The 22,496-nt window shown below is 38.9% G+C and overlaps 1 protein-coding gene across 3 annotated transcripts in view; it reads left to right on the top strand.

The window, feature by feature from the left end:
• Positions 1-22,496, top strand: part of LOC111750869 (early activation antigen CD69-like) — a 46,528-nt gene that overhangs the window by 4,980 nt on the left and 19,052 nt on the right. For 2 of the 3 annotated variants that reach the window (XR_010321912.1, XM_064284636.1), the window contains exons 2-4: positions 7,642-7,734; positions 19,000-19,187; positions 19,991-20,097. Coding sequence is in view for 1 of the 3 variants with exons in the window: in XM_064284636.1 (XP_064140706.1) it covers positions 7,662-7,734; positions 19,000-19,187; positions 19,991-20,097 (368 nt within the window). In the remaining 2 variants the exon portion in view is untranslated. The remainder of the gene's footprint in view (positions 1-7,641; positions 7,735-18,999; positions 19,188-19,990; positions 20,098-22,496) is intronic. The other variant, XR_002785922.2, reaches the window with a different exon arrangement.

Below are 22,496 nucleotides of genomic sequence, written 5' to 3' on the forward strand. Positions count from 1 at the left end.
CCTATTAACATGTTCAAAGTACTCGAGACAAAGTCTCACCATCCTTACTTCCATGAAGCATTCTGGCTGTACTTCTTCCAAGACAGATTTCGTTCTTCTGGCAGTCCACGGAATATTCAATATTCTTCACCAGCACCATAATTCAAAGGCATCAATTGTTCTTTGGTCTTCCTTATTCATTGTCCAGCTTTCACATGCATATGAAAAATGCATATGAGGCAATTGAAAATACCATGGCTTGGGTCAGGCTTACCTGAGTCCTCAAAGTGACATCTTTGCTTTTCAACACTTTAAAGAGGTCTTTGCAGCAGATATGTCCAGTACAATACGTCATTTGGTTTCTTGATTATGGCTTCCTTGTGTGTTGATTGTGGATCCAAGTAAAATTAAATTCCATTTATCAAGATGTTACTTACTGGTCCAGTTGTGAAGACTTTTATTTTAGGTTGAGGTGTAACCTATACTGAAAGCTGTCGTCTTTGGTATTCATCAGTAAGAGCTTCAAGTCCTTTTCACTTTCAGCAAGCAAGGTTGTATCATCTGCATAACACAGGTTGCCAATGAGTTTTCCTCCAATCCTGGTGCCCAGTTCTTCTTCACATAGTCCAGTATCTAGGATCATTTGCTCAGCACACAGATTGAATAGGTATGGTGAAACCAAACAACCCTGATGCACACCTTTCCTGATTTTAAACCACATGGTATCTCCTTGTTCTTTTTGAATGACTGCCTCTTGGTCTATGTACAGGTTCCTCATGAGCACAATTAAGTGTTCTGGACTTTCCCTTCTTTGCAATGTTATCCATAATTCGTTATGGTCCACACAGTGAAATGCCTTTGAATAGTTAATAAAATACAGGTAAACATCTCGTTGGTATTCTCTGCTTTCAGCCAAGATCCATCTGTCATCAGTTATGATATGTCTCATTCCATGTCCTCTTCTGAATCCAGTTTGAATTTCTGGCAGTTCCCTGTTGATGGACTGCTGTAACCACTTTTTAATTGTCTTCAATAAATATTTACTTCCATGTGATATTAATGATATGGTTTGATAATTTCCACATTCTGATGGATCACCCTTCTTTGTAATGGATACAAATATGGATTTCTTCCAGTCAGGTGGCCAGGTAGGTAGCTTCCAAATTTCTCAGCATAGATGAGGTAGCACCTCCAGTGTTGCTTGCATCTGTTTGTTGAAACATCTCAATTGGTCTTTTGTCAATTCCCGCGGCCTTGTTTTTCACCAGAGCCCAGGCGGCACAATGGTTAATAGTTCAACTGTTAACCAAAAGATCTGCAGTTCAAATCTACCAGATGATTTTTAAAAATCCTATGGGGCAGTCCTACTCTGCCCTATAGAGTCTCTATGAGTCAGAATCTACCAGACAGCAATATTTTTTGTCTTTTTTTTCACCAATGCCTTCAGTGCAGCTTGGATTTCTTCCTTCAGAGCTATTGGTTCTTGATCATATGCTATCTCCTGAAATGGTTGAACGTCAACCAATTCTTTTTGGTACAGTGACTCCGTGTATTCCTTCCATCTTCTTTTGATTCTTCCTGCATTGTTTAATATTGCAATACTGCAACTTGAGGCTTGAATTTTTTCTTCAGATTTTTCAGCTTAAGAAATCCTGAGCATGTTCTTCCCTTCTGGTTTTCTAACTCCAGGTCTCTGCACATTTTATTATAACACTTGACTTTATTTTCTCAAGCCACCCTTTGAAATCTTCTGTTCAGCTCTTTTAATTCATCATTTCTTCCATTTGCTTTAACTACTCTAAGTTCAAAAGCAAGTTTCATAGTCTCTTCTGACATCCGTTTGGTCTTTTGTTTCCTGTGTTTTTAATGACCTCTTGCTTTTTTCATGTCTGATGTCCTTGATGTCATTCCAAAATTCATCTGGTCTTTGGTCATTTGTGTTTATATATTAGCTCTATCTTGAGATGGTCTCTAAATTCAGTGGGATACACTCAAGGTCATATTTTGGCTCTTGTGGACTTATTTTAATTTTCCTCAACTTGAACTTTCATAGGACAGTTGATGGTCTGTTCCACAAACAGCCCCTGCCCTTATTCTGACTAATGATATTGAGCTTCTCCATCATCTCTGTCATGGCTTGAATTGTGTCCCCTAAAAATGTGTGTCAATGTGGCTAGGCCATGATTCCCACCATTATGTGATTGTCCACCATTTTGTTATCTGAAGTGATTTTTCAATGAGTTGTAAATCCTGCCTCTATGATGTTAATGAGGCAGGATTAGAGACAATTATGTTAATGAAGCAGGACTCAATGTACAAGGTTAGATTTTTATCTGAAGTCAATCTCTTGAAATATAAAAGAGAGAAGTGAGCAGAGAGACATGGGGACCTCATCCCATCAAGAAACAAGAGCCAAGAGAATAGTGTGCCCTTCGGACCCAGGGTCCCTGCACTGAGATGCTCCTCAACCAGGGAAAATTGATGACAAGAACTTTCCCATGGGGATGGTACCCTGAATTTAGACTTCTAGCCTCCCAGACTGTCAATGAATTTTTCTTTGTTAAAGCCATCAACTTGGGTATTTCTGCCATAGCAGCACTAGAAAACTAAGACAATCTCTTTCTACAGATGTAGTCGATTTAATTCCTGTGCATTTCATCTAGGGAGGTTCACATGTATAATCACTATTTTTGATGTTGAAAAAAAGGTGTTTGTAATGAACAAGCATTTGGTTTTGCAAAATTCTATCATGAGAAACATGGCATTGTTTCTATCACCGATGCCGTATTTTTCAACTACTGATCCTTCTTTGTTTCTAACTTTCACATTTCAATCACCAGAAGTTATCAATGTATCTTGATTGCACATTTGGTAATTACGGATTGCAGAGTTGGTAAAAATCTTCAATTTCTTCATCCTTGGCTTGAGTGGTTAGTGCATAATTATGAATAATACTTGTATTAACTGGTCTTCCTTGTAGGTGTGTAGCTATTATGCTGTCACTGATAGTATTGCACTTCAGGATAGATCTTGAAATGTTCTTTTCACCAATGAATGTGATGCCATTCCTCTTCATTATGCCATTTCCAGCATAGCAGGCTATATGATTGATTCAAAATGGCCAATACCAGTCTATTTCAGCTAACTAATGCCTAGGATATCAATCTTTATGCATTCCATTTCATTTTTGACAACTTCTAATTTTCCTAGATTCATACTTCATATATTCCACATTCTGGTTAACAGACGTTTGCAACTGTTTCTTCTCATTTTGAGTAGTGTCACATCAGCAAATGAAGGCACCAAAATCTTGACTCCAATCATCCACACCATTAAGGTCGACTCTACTTTGAGGAAGCTCTTCCTCCCCAATCATATTTTTAGTATCTTCCAACCTGTGGGAGTCAACTTCTGGCACTGTATCAGACATTGTTCTGCTGCTATACATAAGGTTTTCACTGGCCAATTTATTTAGAAGTAGATAGCTGGGTCCTTCTTCCTAGTCTTTCTTAATCTGAAAGTTCCACTGAAATCTGTCCACCATGGGTCACCCTGCTGGTATTCGAAATACCGGTGGCATAACTTCCAGCATCACAACAACACATAAGCCACCACATGATGACAAACTGACAGACGAGTGACGGCAGCCTTGCACACCTGGAATATATCCCACTTGGTCACAGTGTTTAATTATTTTTGTACTGTTTAAAATTCTATTTGCTAATATTTTGTTGAGGATTTTTGAGTCTATGTTTATGAGAGATATTAATATATAGTTTTCTTTCATTGTAATATGTTTAAATGGTTTAGGTTTTAAGGTAATGATGGCCTCATAGAATGAATTATGAAGTGTTCCCTCTGCTTCTAAATCCTGGAAGAAATTGCGATGTTTAGTAGTATTTCTTCCTTAGATGTTTAGAAGGATTCACTAGGGAAACCATATGGGCCTGGTATTTTAATTTTGGCAAGGTTATCAAATATTGATTCAATTTAAAAATATATATAGGAGTATTCAGATTATCAATTTCTTCTTATGTGAGTTATGGTAGTTTGTACCTTTTAAGACATCGGTCCATTGATCTGTTTCATCTATTGCGTTATTAGCTTTGTGAGCATAAACTGTTTCATAGTTTTCTTTTATTGTCCTTTTAAGGTTCATTGGAATTAGTAATGATGACCCCTGTTTCGTTTCTGATATTGGTGATCTGTATCATTTATATTTAATGGCTGTGGTAGGTCAAAAATGGCTCCCAAAAAAGATACATCCATGTTCTAATTCCAGGGACCTTTGAATATTACCTTATATTGCAAAAGAGTAATTTTTAACCTATAACAAAAGATATGATTACGTTAAGGATCCTAGAGGAGGCGTTTATCCTGGAGTAGCGAGGTAGGCCCTAGATGTAATCACATGTATCTTTATAAGAGAGAGGCAGAGAGATTTTGGAGCCAGAGAAACAGAGGAGAAGATATACACAAAAGGGAAGGCTATGTGAAGATGGAAGCAGAAACTGGAGTGATGCACCTTCAAGCCAAGGGACACCAAAGGTTGCCAGTCAGCAGCTACCAGAAGCTAAGAGACAAGCATATAAGGGATAATCCCCAGATCCTTTGAATTTCAGCCCTACCAACACCTTTATTTTAGATATTTGGCCTCCAGAACAGTGAGAGAATATGTTTCTGTGTTTTAAGCCACCAAATTTGTGGTAATCTGTTATAACAGCCACAGGAAACAAATAATTACGTACATATGTATGCACATATATAAAAAAAATATGGAATTACATATATAGAGAATAATATATGTATAGCATAATGTATATGCCTATATATCTACCTGTGTATATATATATTTGAAAATGAATGTGTACATGTGTGTTGTATATATTTCAGCAGTTCTTTGTGTGGTTATGAGTTATACAAATTTCACTTATCAAGTTTAGGTTATATAACACCAGTCTCCGACAACATGGTTAAAATTCTCATTTAATATATTTACTGTAACTTAGTGTATAAAGTATAACATTCAACACTAGCTTTCAGTCCACAAATCACTACATAAATAAGAAATGCTCAGTACAATCACTGAAGGATCATGTCATTTCTTTCAAAGACTGCCAGTGATTGGCCACGAGGCAGCTGTTAGGCGGTGCACACACAGACATCAACGTGTGGAGTTACGTTGTCTCCTTGTCTCCTTGTCTCCCAGTGTTAAACTCATGTGACACTTGACAAAAAATGGAAAATCAAAAGAAGGAATTGGCTCTCAACGATTAAAGCACAACAAAGAATCAAAGGAAACCCTGGTGGTGTAGTGGTTAAGAGGTATGGCTGCTAACCAACCAAAAGGTCAACAGTTCAAATCTGCCAGGCGCTTCTTGGAAATTCTTTGGGGCAGTTCTACTTTGTCCTATACTGTCAGTATGAGTCAGAATTGACTCGACAGCAAGGGTTTTTTTTTTTTTTTAAAGAATCAAAAAGTGGTAATGTTGGAAGTGAAGTTCAAATAGAAGCTAACTAGATTTGTAGAAGAAATAGCTGATCACAGAGCTATTGATACTGCTACTGTTGGAGAGACTCTACATAAGTATCCAGAGGACTTTAGGGAAAGCAAACTTACTGACAAAAACAGAAACTGGTTGTGATGGAAAAAAAAAAAAAAATGATGATGACGAAGAAATTTCAGAGGAAGTTACTCCAGCAAAAAAAAAAAAAAAAAGAAAGAAACTTCACACCGAAGAAGCTCTCGGAGATACTTCACAATATTGCAAGTAGGGATGATAAAATGTTGAAAACCTACCCAAACTTAGAAAGGAGCATGATAATTTGACAAGGATAGAAAATATGCTGGCTCCATATTGCCATTTATACAAAAAGAAGAAGACATACACTGTTCAAACTACTCTTGAGATATATATATATATATAGCAAACACTTGAATTGTCAATATTTCTGTTTTAAATTACAATGTACTAAACAAATATTAGTTTTACTATTTTTAAAAAAATTTATCTGTACACTTACAAATGACAGAAAATTTTTAATGTTTTGACAAAAATTTTTAACAGTCAGGGAACAATAGTCTACCTATTGAGACAGCTTGACATTCTGTGCTGCACTACTGTGCAAAGTAAGGACTGCCTGTATGAGAAACCAACCTTCATTCAACTGCTATGGAAACACGTCAAAAAATGGGCATTGTTTCCCCAAATGTCTCTAACCAATCCACAAACTTAGAACTCAGAGGTTAAAAAGGTAGAACATAAGGTGAACTTGTTTTTTAAAAACAAAAGCAATCAAACAAACAGAGGAAAAACTCAGGTTGGGGCCAGAACCTCCTAGGGTGCTAGAAAGTATGCAGTTTACAGGACAGAAAACCCACACTTGGTAAAACTGTCCCTGATTTGAATTTAATGAGCGCATGTAAGGGAGCCCAAAGGGAAGCGTCAGACTGCCCATCCTCTGCTTTGAGTGACTAGCGGATGGGAGATGAGGCGCCAATCAGGGATTGAATTCTCAGGGCCGTCACTGCTCCAGCCAATCCCGAGGCAAGAGGGACCAGTTAGCGCTTAGCCGTTGCTCTCCCCTCCTGTAAAAGGTCAGAGGACAGGGCAAAGGCGATGCTCCTCCGTCGGGTCATCAGGCTGAAGTCCAATCTGCTGGACTGAGTGTCGAATGCTAGACTGCTCCTGAGACTCAGTTCTGGCTGTTTCCGGTTCAGCCTTGGTGCCGCGGAACCCTCCCAGATAACGGGCACCTCAGTTTCCTCCAGTATACTGTCACCAAACATGAGGGACTGATCCCTGGATTTTCCCAACTACTGTGGCCACAGAATATCTTTCTCTGTAAGGGTCGGAAATGGAGGGAGGAAGGGTTAAGGAAAAGAATGGGACGGAGACCAAGACACCGGGTAAGGAAGATGGCAGAGGCTATCTGTTAGAGCGGGAAGTATGCCCCCTGTGATTATCCTGGGATCCCTTCTACACGCCCCCTTTTTGGGGGGGTGGGAGGAGGGCGGGTATCTTCAATAACGTAGACCTTAAGTAAAAGTGGTCTTCATTAATAAAACAAAGACTTCGAAGAAATGGTGAATTCACCCCTCTCCAGCAGATATCCCTAAAAATACTAAGCTTGTGGATAGGTTCTTACATTGTTGCTTTCCCTCTTCCCCTTGGAAAAGGCAGACTTTCATTAAAAGCCCCCAGGAGGCTACTCTGGAAACCCTGGTGGCTTAGTAGTTAACAGCTACTGTTGCTAACTAAAAAGGTGAGGAGTTTGAATCCACCAGGCCTCCCTGGAAACTCTCTGGGGCAGTTCTACTCTGTCCCGTAAGGTCGCCGTGAGTCGGAATCCACTCGACTGCAACGGGCTACGGTTTAGGAGGCTACTCCTGGTTTTCTGTTCTGAAATCAGGACAGAGTAATGACTATTATAGTTCTCAGAAATGGCACAAAGAAGTGGAGTCAAAGCACTTTTGAGGCTGCTGCTGCTAAAAAGTCAAATTTTACTACCTTTTTTTAACTTTCTTATATAAGACATTAATTATTGGGTTGTGAAAAGTAGAGGGTCCAGAAGATACCAACAGAAAAGATATGAAAACAACAGCTGATTTTCGTTTGTTTATTTTTCTCTAAAAGATAAACAATGATGTGTTTCCTATAGGTATAGTAACAAAGAAAAGGATGATCATTGCAAGTACCATATGCGGAGGCTTGGTTGTTTTTCTTTGGGGGCTTCTAGGATTTCCTAAAAAACGTAAGTGAACCACTTCTACTCCCTCCAAAAACACACTAATTATATTGATATTGATTCAATCTGATACAGTGACTAGACTTTCTGCCCCTCACATTGAACAATGGGAATAAGAAAGAATTTTCCCAATCAGAGCATCTAATGGCACTTCAAATTCAGTTAACTTGCTTTGCATTCTAGAATGGTCATTCTTTCAATAAGTATCTAACTGGGCTCTAGGCACGGTGCTAGGTGGTGATGATACAAACATGAAAACTTGGAATTTCTGGCTGAAAGGAATTTATCTTTAACTGAAAAAACAAACATGTATGCAAACATTTGTAATACAATAGTATAATTGTTAAATGAAAGGAAATTTAACTTGAAGCAAAAGAAGAGGAGATTATAAACTTGCTTCTGGTAGTCAAGTAAGGCTTTGCCAAGGAGGAAGTACTCGTGCTGATCTTAAGGTCAAGTAAACATTTATCAGAAATGCCGCAGATGGCCAGAAGAACACGTGTGCCAGAGGACCACACTAGGTTGAGTTATGCTGAAGTTAAAAAGGGGTGAGCTGTGCAGGGCTGGCTATTGTATTTCATTCCTCTAGTGCATTGACTCTCTCACTCCCACAGAGGTGTATTTTCCACCTTCTTTATCTTCGAACCTTCAACACCTCATGCCTCATGGTCATTCTCAAATCCATATCCTTGCTCCAACTTTACTTCAAAAATTGTAACAATTAGTAGAGAACTCCCATCATCACGCCTACTTGCTTACCTGCATGACTCCTATTATTATACATGGGGTGTCCATGCTATATTCTGTCTTCTCTCACTTCATCAATATTATTACTCCAGTAATTTTCCCCTCCCTCCCCTATATCAGTTTTTCCTGCTCAACTGAAAGATTCTCATCAGCATATAACATGGTGGTAGCTCCTCTACCTTAAAAAAAGAAAGAAAAAGGCGCAGCCAAGATGGCGGACTAGGCAGACGCTACCTCGGATCCCTCTTACAACAAAGACACGGAAAAACAAGTGAATCGATCACATACATAACAATCTATGAACACTGAACAACAAACACAGATTTAGAGACGGAGAACGAACTAATATGGGGAAGCAGCAATTGTTTCCAGAGCCTGGAGCCAGTGTACCAGTCAGGTACGGCACAAGCACAGAGAGCTGCTCCACCCCCCTGAACTAACCCCGGGAGGGGGACCAGCCGGTTCCGCGGGCGGCGTGGGACGCAGCCGGTAGGAGAAGTCCCCGGGAGGCAGCAACTGGTATTGGAGCGGGGAGAGCAGCGTCCCAGCCGGGACACTCGGTCACGGCAGAAGCACAGGGAGCTGCTCCACCTCCACCCACCTGAACTAACCCCGGGAGGGGGCCCAACTGGTTCGCGGAGGCAGCGCGGAAAAACGGCTGGAGGGACGAGAAGTCCCCGGGAGGCAGCGACTGATTTTGGAGTCGAGAGTGCACCGTCCCAGCAGGGGAGCCTTGACGCTGGGCTTGGGGCTGGAAGCAGAGGATCTGACCGTGACTCCAGCGGGCCAGACCCCCCGGGGGCAATCTCCACACAGCCAGCACACATAGGCGACGCGCCCCGTGGGAATCTCAGATATAATAGTCATTCCAAGCAAGACAAGCAACTCTGGCTATATTCTGAGGTGCTACTCTCCTATCTCTCTGTTCCCTCCCCCACCCTCCCCAGGTGGCTTCATTAACATCTCAATAGCCTGAGCCAGAGGGAGAACTCTGATAGAGATCTGACTGCATTTTTTTTTTAGCGGATTTTCTGGAAAAACTAGTTTCCCAGTGATGGCTCGGAGACAACAATCCATATCAAACCACTTAAAGAAGCAGACCATGACAGCTTCTCCAACCCCCCAAACAAAAGAATCAAAATCTTTCCCAAATGAAGATACAATCCTGGAATTATCAGATACAGAATATAAAAAACTAATTTACAGAATGCTTAAAGACATCACAAATGAAATAAGGCAAACTGCAGAAAAAGCCAAGGAACACACTGATAAAACTGTTGAAGAACTCAAAAAGATTATTCAAGAACATAGTGGAAAAATTAATAAGTTGCAAGAATCCATAGAGAGACAGCATGTAGAAATCCAAAGGATTAACAATAAAATTACAGAATTAGACAACGCAATAGGAAGTCAGAGGAGCAGACTCGAGCAATTAGAATTCAGACTGGGACATCTGGAGGACCAGGGAATCAACACGAACATAGCTGAAAAAAATCAGATAAAAGAATTAAAAAAAATGAAGAAACCCTAAGAATCATGTGGAACTCTATCAAGAAGGATAACTTGCGAGTGATTGGAGTCCCAGAACAGGGAGGGGGGACAGAAAACACAGAGAAAATAGTTGAAGAACTCCTGACAGAAAACTTCCCTGACATCATGAAAGATTAAAGGATATCTATCCAAGATGCTCATCGAACCCCATTTAAGATTGATCCAAAAAGAAAAACACCAAGACATATTATCATCAAACTCACCAAAACCAAAGATAAACAGAAAATTTTAAAAGCAGCCAGGGAGAAAAGAAAGGTTTCCTTCAAGGGAGAATCAATAAGAATAAGTTCAGACTACTCAGCAGAAACCATGCAGGCAAGAAGGGAATGTGACGACATATACAGAGCACTGAAGGAGAAAAACTGCCAGCCAAGGATCATATATCCAGCAAAACTCTCTCTGAAATATGAAGGCGAAATTAAGATATTTACAGATAAACACAAGTTTAGAGAATTTGCAAAAACCAAACCAAAGCTACAAGAAATACTAAAAGATATTGTTTGGTCAGAGAACCAATAATATCAGATATCAGCACAACACAAGGTCACAAAACAGAACGTCCTGATATCAACTCAAATAGGGAAATCACAAAAACAAACAAATTAAGACTAATTGAAAAAAAAATACACATAACAGGGAATCATGGAAGTCAATAGGTAAAAGATCACAATAATAAAAAAGAGGGACTAAATACAGGAGGCATTGAACTGCCAGATGGAGAGTGATACAAGGCGATATAGAAGGATACAAGTTAGGTTTTTACTTAGAAAAATAGGGGTAAATAATAAGGTAACCACAAAAAGGTATAACAACTCCATAACTCAACAAAAACGTAACGACTCAACTAACATAAAGTCAAGCACTATGAAAATGAGGATCTCACAATTTACTAAGAAAAACGCCTCAATACAAAAAAGTATGTGGAAAAATGAAATTGTCAACAACACACATAAAAAGGCATCAAAATGACAGCACTAAAAACTTATTTATCGATAATTACCCTGAATATAAATGGACGAAATGCACCAATAAAGAGACAGAGAGTCATAGACTGGATAAAGAAACATGATCCATCTATATGCTGCCTACAAGAGACACACCTTAGACTTAGAGACACAAACAAACTAAAACTCAAAGGATGGAAAAAAATATATCAAGCAAACAATAAGCAAAAAAGAAGAGGAGTAGCAATATTAATTTCTGACAAAATAGACTTTAGACTTAAATCCACCACAAAGGATAAAGAAGGACACTATATAATGATAAAAGGGACAATTGATCAGGAAGACATAACCATATTAAATATTTACGCACCCAATGACAGGGCTGCAAGATACATAAATCAGATTTTAACAGAACTGAAAAGCGAGATAGATACCTCCACAATTATAGTAGGAGACTTCAACACACCACTTTCGGAGAAGGACAGGACATCCAGTAAGAAGCTCAATAGAAACACGGAAGATCTAATTACAACAATCAACCAACTTGACCTCATTGACTTATACAGAACTCTCCACCCAACTGCTGCAAAATATACTTTTTTTTCTAGCGTACATGGAACATTCTCTAGAATAGACCACATATTAGGTCATAAAACAAACCTTTGCAGAGTCCAAAACATCGAAATATTACAAAGCATCTTCTCAGACCACAAGGCAATAAAACTAGAGATCAATAACAGAAAAACGAGGGAAAAGAAATCAAATACTTGGAAAATGAACAATACCCTCCTGAAAAAAGACTGGGTTATAGAAGACATCAAGGAGGGAATAAGGAAATTCATAGAAAGCAACGAGAATGAAAATACTTCCTATCAAAACCTCTGGGACACAGCAAAAGCCGTGCTCAGAGGCCAATTTATATCGATAAATGCACACATACAAAAAGAAGAAAGAGCCAAAACCAGGGAACTGTCCCTACAACTTGAACAAATAGAAACTGAGCAACAAAAGAATCCATCAGGCACCAGAAGAAAACAAATAATAAAAATTAGAGCTGAACTAAATGAATTAGAGAACAGAAAAACAATTGAAAGAATTAACAAAGCCAAAAGCTGGTTCTTTGAAAAAATTAACAAAATTGATAAACCATTGGCTAGACTGACTAAAGAAATACAGGAAAGGAAACAAATAACCCGAATAAGAAACGAGAAGGACCACATCACAACAGAACCAAATGAAATTAAAAGAATCATTTCAGATTATTATGAAAAATTGTACTCTAACAAATTTGAAAACCTAGAAGAAATGGATGAATTCCTGGAAAAACACTATCTACCTAAACTAACACATTCAGAAGTAGAACAACTAAATAGACCCATAACAAAAAAAGAGATTGAAACGGTAATCAAAAAACTCCCAACCAAAAAAAGCCCTGGCCCGGACGGCTTCACTGCAGAGTTCTACCAAACTTTCAGAGAAGAGTTAACACCACTACTTCTGAAGGTATTCCAAAGCATAGAAAATGACGGAATACTACCCAACTCATCCTATGAAGCCACCATCTCCCTGATACCAAAACCAGGTAAAGACATTACAAAAAAAGAAAATTATAGACCTATATCCCTCATGAACATTGATGCAAAAATCCTCAACAAAATTCTAGCCAATAGAATCCAACAACACATCAAAAAAATAATTCACCCTGATCAAGTGGGATTTATACCAGGTATGCAAGGCTGGTTTAATATCAGAAAAACCATTAATGTAATCCATCACATAAATAAAACAAAAGACAAAAACCACATGATCTTATCAATTGATGCAGAAAAGGCATTTGACAAAGTCCAACACCGATTCATGATAAAAACTCTTACCAAAATAGGAATTGAAGGAAAATTCCTCAACATAATAAAGGGCATCTATGCAAAGCCAACAGCCAATATCACTCTAAATGGAGAGAACCTGAAAGCATTTCCCTTGAGAACGGGAACCAGACAAGGATGCCCTTTATCACCGCTCTTATTCAACACCGTGTTGGAAGTCTTAGCCAGGGCAATTAGGCTAGACAAAGAAATAAAAGGTATCCGGATTGGCAAGGAAGAAGGAAAGTTATCACTATTTGCAGATGACATGATTATATACACAGAAAACCCTAAGGAATCCTCCAGAAAACTACTGAAACTAATAGAAGAGTTTGGCAGAGTCTCAGGTTATAAAATAAACATCCAAAAATCACTTGGATTCCTCTACATCAACAAAAAGAACACCAAAGAGGAAATCACCAAATCAATACCATCCACAGTAGCCCCCAAGAAGATAAGATACTTAGGAATAAATCTTACCAAGGATGTAAAAGACCTATACAAAGAAAACTACAAAGCTCTACTACAAAAAAATCAAAAGGACATACTTAAGTGGAAAAACATACCCTGCTCATGGATGGGAAGACTTAACATAGTAAAAATGTCTATTCTACCAAAAGCCATCTATACCTTTAACGCACTTCCGATCCAAATTCCAATGTCATATTTTAAGGGGATAGAGAAACAAATCACCAATTTCATATGGAAGGGAAAGAAGCCCCGGATAAGCAAAGCACTACTGAAAAAGAAGAAGAAAGTGGGAGGCCTCACCTTACCCGACTTCAGAACCTATTATACAGCCACAGTAGTCAAAACAGCCTGGTACTGGTACAACAACAGACACATAGACCAATGGAACAGAATTGAGAACCCAGACATAGATCCATCCACGTATGAGCAGCTGATATTTGACAAAGGACCAGTGTCAATTAACTGGGGAAAAGATAGCCTTTTTAACAAATGGTGCTGGCATAACTGGATATCCATTTGCAAAAAAATGAAACAGGACCCATACCTCACACCATGCACAAAAACTAACTCCAAGTGGATCAAAGACCTAAACATAAAGACTAAAACGATAAAGATCATGGAAGAAAAAATAGGATCTACCCTAGGAGCCCTAATACAAGGTATAAACAGAATACAAAACATTACCAAAAATGATGAAGAGAAACCCGATAAATGGGAGCTCCTAAAAATCAAACACCTATGCTCATCTAAAGACTTCACCAAAAGAGTAAAAAGACCACCTACAGATTGGGAAAGAATTTTCAGCTATGACATCTCCGACCAGCGCCTGATCTCTAAAATCTACATGATTCTGTCAAAACTCAACCACAAAAAGACAAACAACCCAATCAAGAAGTGGGCAAAGGATATGAACACACATTTCTCTAAAGAAGATATTCAGGCAGCCAACAGATACATGAGAAAATGCTCTCGATCATTAGCCATTAGAGAAATGCAAATTAAAACTACGATGAGATTCCATCTCACACCAGCAAGGCTGGCATTAATCCAAAAAACACCAAATAATAAATGTTGGAGAGGCTGCGGAGAGATTGGAACTCTCATACACTGCTGGTGGGAATGTAAAATGGTACAACCACTTTGGAAATCTATCTGGCGTTATCTTAAACAGTTAGAAATAGAACTACCATACAACCCAGAAATCCCACTCCTCAGAATATACCCTAGAGATACAAGAGCCTTCACACAAACAGATACATGCACACCCATGTTTATTGCAGCTCTGTTTACAATAGCAAAAAGTTGGAAGCAACCAAGGTGTCCATCAACGGATGAATGGGTAAATAAATTGTGGTATATTCACAGACAAGGAATACTACGCATCGATAAAGAACAGTGACGAATCTGTGAAACATTTCATAACATGGAGGAACCTGGAAGGCATTATGCTGAGCGAAATTAGTCAGAGACAAAAGGACAAATATTGTATAAGACCACTATTATAAGATCTTGAGAAATAGTAAACCTGAGAAGAACACATACTTTTGTGGTTACGAGGGGGGAGGGAGGGAGGGTGGGTGAGGGTTTTTTATTGATTAATCAGTAGATAAGAGCTGCTTTAGGTGAAGGGAAAGACAACACTCAATACATGGAAGGTCAGCTCAATTGGACTGGACCAAAAGCAAAGAAGTTTCCGGGATAAAATGAATGCTTCAAAGCTCAGCAGAGCAAGGGCAGGGGTCTGGGGAACATGGTTTGCGGGGACTTCTAAGTCAATTGGCAAAATAATTCCATTATGAAATCATTCTGCATCCCACTTTGAAATGTGGCGTCTGGGGTCTTAAAGGCTAACAAGCGGCCATCTAAGATGCAGCAATTGGTCTCAACCCACCTGGAGCAAAGGAAAATGAAGAACACCAAGGCCACACTACAACTAAGAGCCCAAGAGACAGAAAGGGCCACATGAACCAGAGACCTACATCATCCTGAGACCAAAAGAACTAGTTGGTGCCCAGCCACAATCGATGACTGCCCTGACAGGGAGCACAGCAGAGGACCCCTGAGGGAGCAGGAGATCAGTGGGATACAGACCCCAAATTCTCATAAAAAGACCAAACTTAATGGTCTGACTGAGACTAGAGGAATCCCGGCGGCCATGGTCCCCAGACCTTCTGTTGGCACAGGACAGGAACCATCTCCGAAGACAACTCATCAGACATGAAAGGGACTGGTCAGCGGGTGGGAGAGAGATGCTGATGAAGAGTGAGCTAATTATATCAGGTGGACACTTGAGATTGTGTTGGCAACTCTTGTCTGGAGGGGGGATGGGAGGATAGAGAGAGAGGGAAGCCGGCAAAATTGTCAAGAAAGGAGAGACTGAAAGGGCTGACTCAAGAGGGGGAGAGCAAGTGGGAGTAGGGAGAGAGATGTATGTAAACTTATATGTGACAGACTGATTGGATTTGTAAAGGTTCACTTGAAGCTTAATAAAAGTTAATAAAAAAAAAAAAGAAAGAAAAAATGCATTAAATCCCACTCTTTCTTAGCTACCAACTTACTTCATTTTCCCCTGTACAGCAATCTCTTTGGGAATTTTTTTTTTTTTTTTTTTTTTTGCTAGCTGTTTAGAATTTCTATCTTCTCAGTTTCTGTTATATCCATTCTGATCAGGCTTTCATTTAACTTGCCCACAAACCTCTTCTTTCAAGTTCACGGTAACTTCTGTGTTGCTAAATTCAACGATCCATTCTCAGTCATCATCTTACTTGATCTATCAGCAGCATTTGACACTCTGTTCCTGGAAAGGGTCCCTGGGTGGTGCAAATGGTTTAGGCTAGACTATTAACCTAAAGGTTGACAGTTTGAACCCACCCAGTGGACCATAGATGAAAGACCATAAAGATTACAGCCAAGAAAATCCTATGGAGCAGTTCTACTGTGTAATACATGGGGTCACTATGAGTTGGAATCAACTCAACTGTTGTTGTTTTGTTCCTGGAAATAGTTTGTTTGGCTTCCAAGACATCATACTCTCATGATTTGCTTCCTACTTACCTTGTTGCTCTTCTAGGTTTCCTTTGCTGCTTCTTTCTTTTCTCCCTGATCTCTTAATGTTGGTATTCCCAGGGCTTAGTCCTTGAAAAAGTCACCTCTTTAGCTACCCTTGAGCCTTAGATGATCTCATCCAGACTTACAACTTGAAATATCAGAAATGCTGATGACTTCCAAATTTATATCTCAGTCTGAGTCTCTCTCCTGAATTCTATATTTTTAAATCCAGCTGTTTATTTGACTGTCTAAAAACACCTCAAACTTAACAATGTCAAGCTGAAATCTTGCTCTTCATCTCTCCCATAACCTGCTTGTCTGTGCTCTACCTTACCCCCAGGTAACAGCAACTTCGTTCTTTCCATTTTCAGATCATAAACCTTACAGTTAATTTTTAACTTTTTTTTTTCTTTCTCTCATATTCCAAACAGAATCAGCAAATTCTGCCTGATCTTTCAAAATATACCCAGAATCTGTTCACTTTTCACCACCTATATTGCTACCTCTACTGTCCTTAGCCATCATGTTCTCTTATTTCTCTACCCTTGACTTCCTGGAGCAGCACTAAAACACAAAAAAGCAGTTGTAGCACTTAACCACGATGCCACCAGGGTTTCCAGAGCAGCACTATCTAATGGAAGTATAATGCAAGCCACAAATGGGAGTTATGTATTAAATTTTTAGAAGCTACATTTAAAAAGTCAAAAGAAACAATTGAAAATAGTTGTAATTATATTTTTTTATTTTACCAATTATAAGCAATACATTATTATTTCACCCTGTACCCAAGTTAAAAATATTCTGAGATTTTTATATTCTCTCTCTTCTTTTTTTTTTTTTTTGTACTGTTTGAAATTCAGTGTGCGGTTTACATTTGCAGGGCATCTTGATTTGAACTAGCCATATTTCAAGTGCTTAATAGCCACATGCAGCTGGTGGTTATTGAATTGGACAGAACAGTTCTATAATCTATTTTAAACAAGTATTTTAAAGCTTAAATTAGATCTGTTCGATCTTCTAAAAAACCTGGAAGGGTTTTTCATTCTCTTGAAATAAAACCAAAATCCTGGCAATGGCCTAAAAGGTCTTATTCAATCTAGTCATCCAATTAGCTCTCTATGTCACCTCCTACTAATCATCCCTTGACTCAGTCTTTCTCAGATACCTTGGACATCCTCACTGTTTTGTGAACAAGCCAGGCACATTCACCCAGGGGCCTTTGTACTCTCTCTCTTCTTTGCTTGGAAGGTCACGTCCTGTATGTGCTATGCCTGTCTAGCTCATTCGCCTTTAAGCCTTTACTTAGCTTTCACCTTCTCATTGAAGTCACCCTGACTACTCTATTAAAATAGCAAGTCTCACCAACACCCCTGATCCTCTTTACTCTAACTCAGGACAAAGTACAGAATTTGCTAGAATGTAAGTCCCACAAGAGCCAGGATTTTTTGCATGCTATGTACAAAAAAATTTTTTTTTTTTTTTTTTATGTACACAGTTGTATTCTGAGAGCCTACAATAATGTGCGGCACATGGTAGGTGCTCAGTTGGTACTTGTTGAATGAATGACTGAATGAATTAGTGAATAAATGAGAAAATTTGGCTTTCTTGTGATCCAGCTTCAGAACAGATAGCTGGTTTTTGTACTCCCTGCTTATTTGAACCTGACACTTAAATCATTTTGAACTTGACACTTGCAAAATAATTTTGGTGACCTGCTTTTTTCCATTTTGGCTTTCAGACCAGGGCTCTTTTGTATTGACCCACAAGGCTGGTTTATCTTCCCTAAAGCTTTTATTTAAGCTACGGGTAAGAAACAGCCTTTTGATGAACCTCGTTTTTCTCTTGGAGACCCTGTTTGCAAAGTGGTTAAGTGCTACAGCTGCTAACCAAGAAGTCGGCAGTTCAAATCCACCAGGCGCTCCATCCACCCGGCGCTCCTTGGAAATTCTATGGGGCAGTTTTACTCAGTCCTATAGGGTTGCTATGAGTTGGAATCGACTCAACAGCAGTGGGTTTTGGTTTGCTTTCCTCGCAGGGTTATGCCTAGCAAGTAACTTTACTTATTGCTGTAAGCTGAGGAGGGAAAATGGCTAGGAAAAAAGCTGGTAAATTTTGATTTTTTTTTTTCCGTCTATTATTTTGCGTTTAAGGATAGAGGCGCAACTTCAACTTCTAGGGAATTGCTGCCTTTGAAAGACAGTCTAGTTTCAGTTAAGTGAGCCACAGAGATAAGCTCTCTGAGGTTACGGGTATAGGGGAATTTGTTTATTTACAGTAAAATCTGTTCTAGGTGGTATAATAAATTATAGGAAAGGAAGTGGGTAAAAAAAAAAAACCGTAGTATGAAATAATGGTATAAAAAACTGCCAGAGTAGATTGCTTGGGTTTCTGGCAGTTGGTTGGTTGGTTGTTACTGTTTTAAATTATGCATAGATCTTCATTTTTCAATGCTGATTTCTTTTGAGCTCTGTTCTTGATCTTCAATTTTTTCTGAGTTGATATTTAAAGTGAAATCATGTGACCTGAATATACATTTTCTCAGTCTGAAATATATATGAGACTCTTTTACCCTGAATGTCAAACCCTTCCTTTCTCTCACACTTTCTTCATTTATTCCCCTTTTTACTCTATCACTCTGCTAATTTTAGTTGGAAGCCCAAAGATCTTTAAAGACCAGACATGCACAGGGGATGCATCTGCATGTTCACAAGGCTGGAATCGAATCAATAGGAATTGCTTCTTTCAATCTGAACGTGAAACAACCTGGATCGATGGCCAGGCAAACTGCATGACCTATAATGGATCTCTGGCCATGCTCAGCTCCAAGAATGAAATGGTTAGGTTTCTCCTTTGTAACATAAATCCCCTTTAATTTACTGTGTAGCTACTACCTGGCAACCGTACTTCTAACATGCAATGTGTCGGTCAACAAAATAGTCAAAGATCCTTGCCCTTGTGGAGCTTACATCCCAGGGGGAAAGATAATCAAGGAAAAGTAATCATAATAAATATGTAAATTATATAGTATGCTGGCAGTTAGTAAGCTTATTCAGTTAAAAGGACAAATTAAGAGGTACTAGCAGTGGGTAGATGGCAGGTAAGGTAATCAAATAAACATTTTTCAGATGATGACGTTTGAACAAAGTTGTGAAGCAGGTGAGGGAATTAGTCAAGGGGATACATGGGGGATGAGCTTTCCAGGAAGACAAAATAGGTAAAGCACAGGTCTTCGGTAGATGCATGCCTGGAATATTCAATGAGCAGCAAAGAGGCATCAGCCAATGTGTCTAGGACGAGGGACTAAATGAGGGGTGTGGATCCTAAGGGTCATGTAGGCTAGTGTAAAGAATTTGGTTTTTGCTCCAAGGAAAATGGGGAGATATTACAGAATTATGACCAAGGCTGTGACATGATCTGACTTAAGTTTTAAAAGAGTCCTTTTCATAGCTATAATGAGAATGGCTAGTGAGTGACAAGTAGCAAGTATAAAAGCATGGAGTTATGTTACAAGGCTGTTGCAGTAATAAGGCTGTTGCAAAAAGAGATCATGATGGACTCAGATAAGGATGATGACATTAGAGGTAGTGATAACAAGAAAACCGAGAGTGATGAATCACAGAAATCTGTATTTTGTAAAAGGACTCTTTGATGCACAGTCTGGGACCCTCTTCATACTGGTTTGGACTGAGCAAACAAAATGGAAGCACACTGTGGATGTGGGCAAACGGAGCTGCATTCGACAATTGGTGAGCTTTAATAACATGTATTTACCATTTACTCGTTAAGGATGGTCAGAATCATGAGTCTGTAACCACCTACCTCCATAGGTTCCTCCACGCAACCTTCCAAAAAGGCCCTCAAAAAAAAGGTGCCAAAGAGAGCTTTCAGAAAAAGTCACACTCTTTAGTAAGGCTTTGGCATCAGATGGCAGTATTTCCTTCTACATGGTGAATTGGACAATACTAAATGTAAGCCACCGGTGTTTCTTTTATCCTAGACTAGAGGCAGGCGTAAGCAGTTTGACCCGTGCCTCTTTTCACTCGGGACTTTGCCGTGTTTTTGTTTGTTTGTTTGTTGTCCTGGGCTTTCATTGGCAGGAAAGCCTCAGAAGGAAAGTATATTCAAGATGACGCTTGCAACACTGGTAGCCTGAAATGGAAGAGAGTGAGTGAGGAAGAGAAAGTGTTTACCCCAGTTGACTTTTAATTAAAAATTTCACAACTTCTCTGTTCTTTAACTTGAAAAATCAATTGTACCTTTAGACCCCATTTTTGTTCTTGAAGTATTTAAGATTTTCTAAACTTGAGGGAGGAGAAAGGGTCCAAAAGGAGGGGCCACTAAATCTGTTGCTGTCAAGTTGACTCCTACTCATAGCGACCCTATAGAACAGAGCAGAACTGCCCCATAGGATTTCCAAGGAGTGGCTGGTGGATTCAAACTGCTGACCTTTTGGTTAGCAGCTGGGCTTTTAATCCCTGTACCACCAGTTTTCCAAGAGGCCACTAAAAAAATCAAACCAAACTCGCTGCCATAGAGTCGATTTCGACTCATAGAGACTCTATAGGGCAGAGTAGAACTGCCCCATAGGGTTTCCAAGGAGCGCCTGGTGGATTCAAACTGCTGCCATTTTGGTTAGCAGCCATAGCTCTTAACCACTACATCACCAGGGTTTCCTAAGGGGCCACTAGCTACCATTTATTGGGTACTTAAAAAAAAAATTTTTTTTTACTATGTGATAGGTGCAGTATAAGATAGGTGCAGTATAAGTTCTATGGAATTCTGTGCCAGACATTGTATGTGTCATGTACATGTCCTGTACACAGAAATATATGATATTGTAAAGTCAGTTTCTAAATTTAGAGAAACTTCTATCATCACAGTATTTGCATCCAGCCCAAGGTGAATGATCACAATTTTAGAGCAATAATACAGCCAACAATTATGATTTTAACTTCAAAAATGAAAAAAAAGTATGACATATATTAAACTTTCTGACTGCAAACCTAATATTTTCTCATGAGAAAATGTTATGTACTTGGTAGCTTAACATGATATTATATGTAGTCATGTTTAGAGAAAAAAATAGGATGAGAGAGAAGTGAAAGAACTATAAGTTGGTTATAGTTGGTCAGTTCTGTGTTGGCACTAAAAAATGCATAGGCACGAAAATGCACATATATTTTGGAAAGGGCAGGATAAAAATTTGAAGGTACTCACAAGTTAAGAAAGGATATATTAGTGCCACAAAATTTCCAGAAAATAAAGTGCTGAAAGTGTCTAATTATCACACAACAAAAACTTTGTCATGACTCACCCTTCTATTTTTCTTTTACTCGTTTTGAATTTTCAATTTGAGATTTATATAGGATCTAAGTAAGACTGTAGAAAATCCTTTATAGATATTTTATTTAAGATCAATTACCTGTATCATGAGTTGGAATCGACTTGACAGCAACTGGTTTTTTTTTGTTTTTTAACCTGTATCATAATGTATCCAATAAAGAGTATCTATTTCACTCTAGTGACAGTGGCTCAGTGAGCATCTATTTCAGCATTGCTGCTGCTGTAGGTTTCAGCCAAGTTGATTCCGTCCTACTCATCGCGAATTACGTATGCAGAGCAGGTGTGCAGAGTAGAGCTACCCCTTAAGGTTTTCAATGCTGTGACCTTTCCGAAGCAGATTGCCAGGCCTGTCTTCCAAGACACATCTGAGTATCTTTGAACCACCAGTTTTTCAGCTACTAATCACACACTTAACTGTTCGTGCCACCCATGGACTCCTTATTTCAGCACTAAGATGGACTCATTTTATAATATATGAAAAGTGTTCAATGAAATATCAATTGCATCCCCCTTCTATATAATTTCTGAATGGCTAAATACATTGATTTATAAATTTTTATTCTAAAGTATAAAAAGGTAGAATCCACTCCCTCACAAAATAATGTGTAGTGTTTGTTACATTAGCAACAGTATGAAGTTCCAGGACCCTCTTTGATGTTAAGACACCAGAACTCCCTAGTTTTCTTTTCTCTCACCATCACAGTCCTGAGGTAAACTTTGGAGACTGATAAAAAGAAAGAAAGGGTTTTACCTCACTTCCTTTACTCATTCCACATTGCACATTTTAGAAACCTGGTCACTA

This window comes from Loxodonta africana, chromosome 4, assembly GCF_030014295.1.
Source record: "Loxodonta africana isolate mLoxAfr1 chromosome 4, mLoxAfr1.hap2, whole genome shotgun sequence".
Lineage (NCBI taxonomy): Eukaryota > Metazoa > Chordata > Mammalia > Proboscidea > Elephantidae > Loxodonta > Loxodonta africana.